This window comes from Protobothrops mucrosquamatus, unplaced genomic scaffold (genome assembly GCF_001527695.2).
Source record: "Protobothrops mucrosquamatus isolate PMUCROS unplaced genomic scaffold, P.Mucros_1.0 scaffold7183, whole genome shotgun sequence".
In the NCBI taxonomy this organism is placed as follows: Eukaryota; Metazoa; Chordata; class Lepidosauria; order Squamata; family Viperidae; genus Protobothrops; species Protobothrops mucrosquamatus.
The window spans coordinates 13,288-16,080 of record NW_015392988.1 but is presented as its reverse complement, the minus strand read 5'-3'; the positions used below and the strand labels follow the sequence as shown (position 1 = coordinate 16,080).

Here is a 2,793-nt window from a genome sequence, read left to right as displayed (position 1 = left end):
AGAAGAAGAAGAAGAAGAAGAGGAGGAGGAGGAGGAGGAGGGAGGGAGGAGGAGGAGGAGGGGAGAAGGAGGAGGAGAGGAAGAGGAAGAGGAAGAAGAAGACGACAACACAGGTCAACGCAAATGCAAGAGAGTTTACTTTATTATTTATTATTAAATTTATCTGCAGATCTGGACACGCAATAACACCTAGATGCATCGGGCCCAAAGGCAGCTTTCCAGAGTCTTTGTAATCCTAAAATTGACCCACACAACCCTTGGGGTTTCTCTTATACCAGCAGCCTACTTTTTAATCTCCCAATTCGAGAGAGTTACAGGTCAGGGTTGGGCCCTTGGCGGAATCTCCCCCCCCTCCCCGGATGCCCACTCACCTTGCACATAGACCTGGGCCAAAGCCTCAGCGGAGCCCACCCGGTTGCTGACGTGGCAGCGGTAGGTGCCTGAATCCCGGTGCCCGGCCTGGCTGAAGTGCAGCACCCCGTCTCGTACCGTAGCCCGTCCGGGGAGGCTGCCGTTCACCTTGGTCCACTGGTAGCGCAGGGGGGGCGTGCCGTGGGCCAGGCACTGCAGCTGCACCGCCTCGCCCTCCTGCACCACTGCTCGGTTGGGAAGACTGGTGGCGTAGGGTGGTACTGGGCAGAGAGAGAGGGGGGGGAGGGAGAAAGAGCTTGGAAGCCTGGACCCCAACCCCCCAAGGAAGGCACTTGGATATTATTGCTTTGACAGCACTGAGCTCTGCTCCATGGGGTTAGCCAGTCCTGGGTCCAAGTGGGGTGCCTGGCATTCTTTCTGCTTTTGCATCCTTCTTCTCAGCCTAAGGCCATCCAGAGAGCAGCACAGCTCCCGTGCCTAAGCCCCATCCTTCCTCCTCCTCCTCCTCCTCCTGTTGGCACACTCACTCTCCACGTCCAGCACCACGAAGGCTTCGGTGAACCCCGCAGAGTTGCTGGCGTTGCAGATGTACTGGCCCGAGTCCTGCTGGGCCACCCGGGGGATGATGAGAGTATCGTTCACCACTTGATGCTGCCAGGGCAACGGAGCCCGCAGCTTGGACCACTGGATGGTGGGTGCCGGGTCACCTGCCGATCCCAGCAAAGGAAGCAGCGGTCAGCCTGGGCCAGCCAGCGACCCAGATTGGCTTGGCCCGGGGTCCCCCCTCCCCCAGAGAGGCTTGTCATCTCGAGGGACTAGTAAGGGCCAAATATCCCTCACGCACACACACGCATCCTCGACGCACCGGTGGCAGAGCAATGGAGCCGAGCCGTCTGTCCGGCCTGCACTGTCTGGGTCGGAGTCACGTGGATCTCGGGGACTCCTCTCCTGCCGTGCACCGCCTCCACGCTCACGTCCACCTGGGCCTCTGTGGTGCCCACGGAGTTCTGGGCCACGCACACGTAGGTGCCGGCATCCCCCAGCTTTGCGGAGGAGATCTGAGGAGGGAGGGAAGCCCACACAGTACCCTCAGCCTGATTCCCACTCAGACTGAGGAATTAAGACATCTTCGGGGTGTCCATCGGCTGCCGTTTTCTCTTGAGCGTGGAATAAGGACCGGCAGCGGGGGCTCCCTAGAGCAGGGGTCCCCAACCCCTGGTCCGTGGACCGGTACCGGGCCGCAGCAGGCCAGCAACCGGTCCGCACAAACAAGCAAAGCCCCATCTGTGGGATGCAGGCAGCACACAAAACCACGCACTCTAAGGTCCGCGGAAAAACCTCTCTCCATGGAACCGGTCCCCGGTGCCAAAAGGTCGGGGGCCTCTGCCCTAGAGGGATTGGGGTCTAAAAGTGAGAACTTGCCAGGACAGGTAATTTAACTGCAGCCTCACCAGCTCTCAATTCCTTCCATTCCATTCCCAGCAACTGTTACTCTAGGATACCGTGCTCCTGATGCTGGAGGCTTTATATACCCACCAGGCTAGGTCTGGTGCCCAGAGCAACTCCCACAGACTTCCACCAGCCCCAGCCAGCAAGGGAAGGTACGGCTGCTGGAAGGCCTGGGATCCCGGCCCTTAGACTCCTCCCTTGCCCACCTGCAGCACAGCTCGGCTCTCCAGCGGTAGCAGCCTCTGGTTCTCCAGCTTCCTCCAGGCTCCCAGCTTGGTCCAGCGCACTACAGCCCGGGGGTCTCCGGCCGCCAGGCAGTCCACGCTGATGGACTTGCCCACCTTGAGCTGCAGGGGGCCCTTAGGCACCACTGAGATGGTAGGCAGCCCTAGGAGGAGAGAGAGAGAGACCAACGCCCAGGTTCACCCGGGGCCTTCGGCAGACCCTCCGCCCTGGCGTTCCGTCAAGAGTCCGACTTTAGCCTCGGTTGGGAGAGAACAGAAGGGCTCCTGGCCCTGGTCGTCCTAGAGAGACCCTCGGCATTGTCCCTTACCTTGGACCATGACGTTGACCAGGCTGTTGGCAATCCCAAACCGGTTGGAGACCACGCAGCGGTAGGGCCCGTGGTTTTCCGGACGGGCGTTGGAGATGGTGATGGCAGAGCCGTTAGGGCTGATCCTCACGTTATCTGCAGAGGAGACCGAAGGAATGACCGGGAGGGGTAACCAGCACCCCCAAACCACCTGACCCATCTGCTCACCCGGCAGCCCCCCCAAACTCACCTAGCAGCTGGTCGTTGGGCAGCTTCCAGGTGATCTCCAGGGGCGGGGTGCCTTTGTGGATGTGACAGCTGAAGGAAACCTCTTCCCCTCCGCGCACCAGCACGCTGTGGGGCTCGATGGAGATGATGGGGCTCTGAAGACCTGCCGGGAGGGAGTGACGGTGACCCCCGGAGTCCGGCACACCCTCCAC

General features: G+C 60.8%; 1 protein-coding gene across 1 annotated transcript in view; it reads right to left on the bottom strand.

The window, feature by feature from the left end:
• Positions 1 to 371: 371 nt before the first annotated feature.
• The window catches only part of LOC107300472 (basement membrane-specific heparan sulfate proteoglycan core protein-like), a gene marked incomplete at both ends in the record, with an annotated part of 14,755 nt that continues 12,333 nt past the window's right edge, over positions 372 to 2,793 (bottom strand). Inside the window, 6 exons of the mRNA XM_029287004.1 lie at positions 372 to 632; positions 900 to 1,079; positions 1,238 to 1,430; positions 2,028 to 2,209; positions 2,375 to 2,509; positions 2,604 to 2,744. Of these exons, the coding sequence (XP_029142837.1) occupies positions 372 to 632; positions 900 to 1,079; positions 1,238 to 1,430; positions 2,028 to 2,209; positions 2,375 to 2,509; positions 2,604 to 2,744 (1,092 nt within the window). The remainder of the gene's footprint in view (positions 633 to 899; positions 1,080 to 1,237; positions 1,431 to 2,027; positions 2,210 to 2,374; positions 2,510 to 2,603; positions 2,745 to 2,793) is intronic.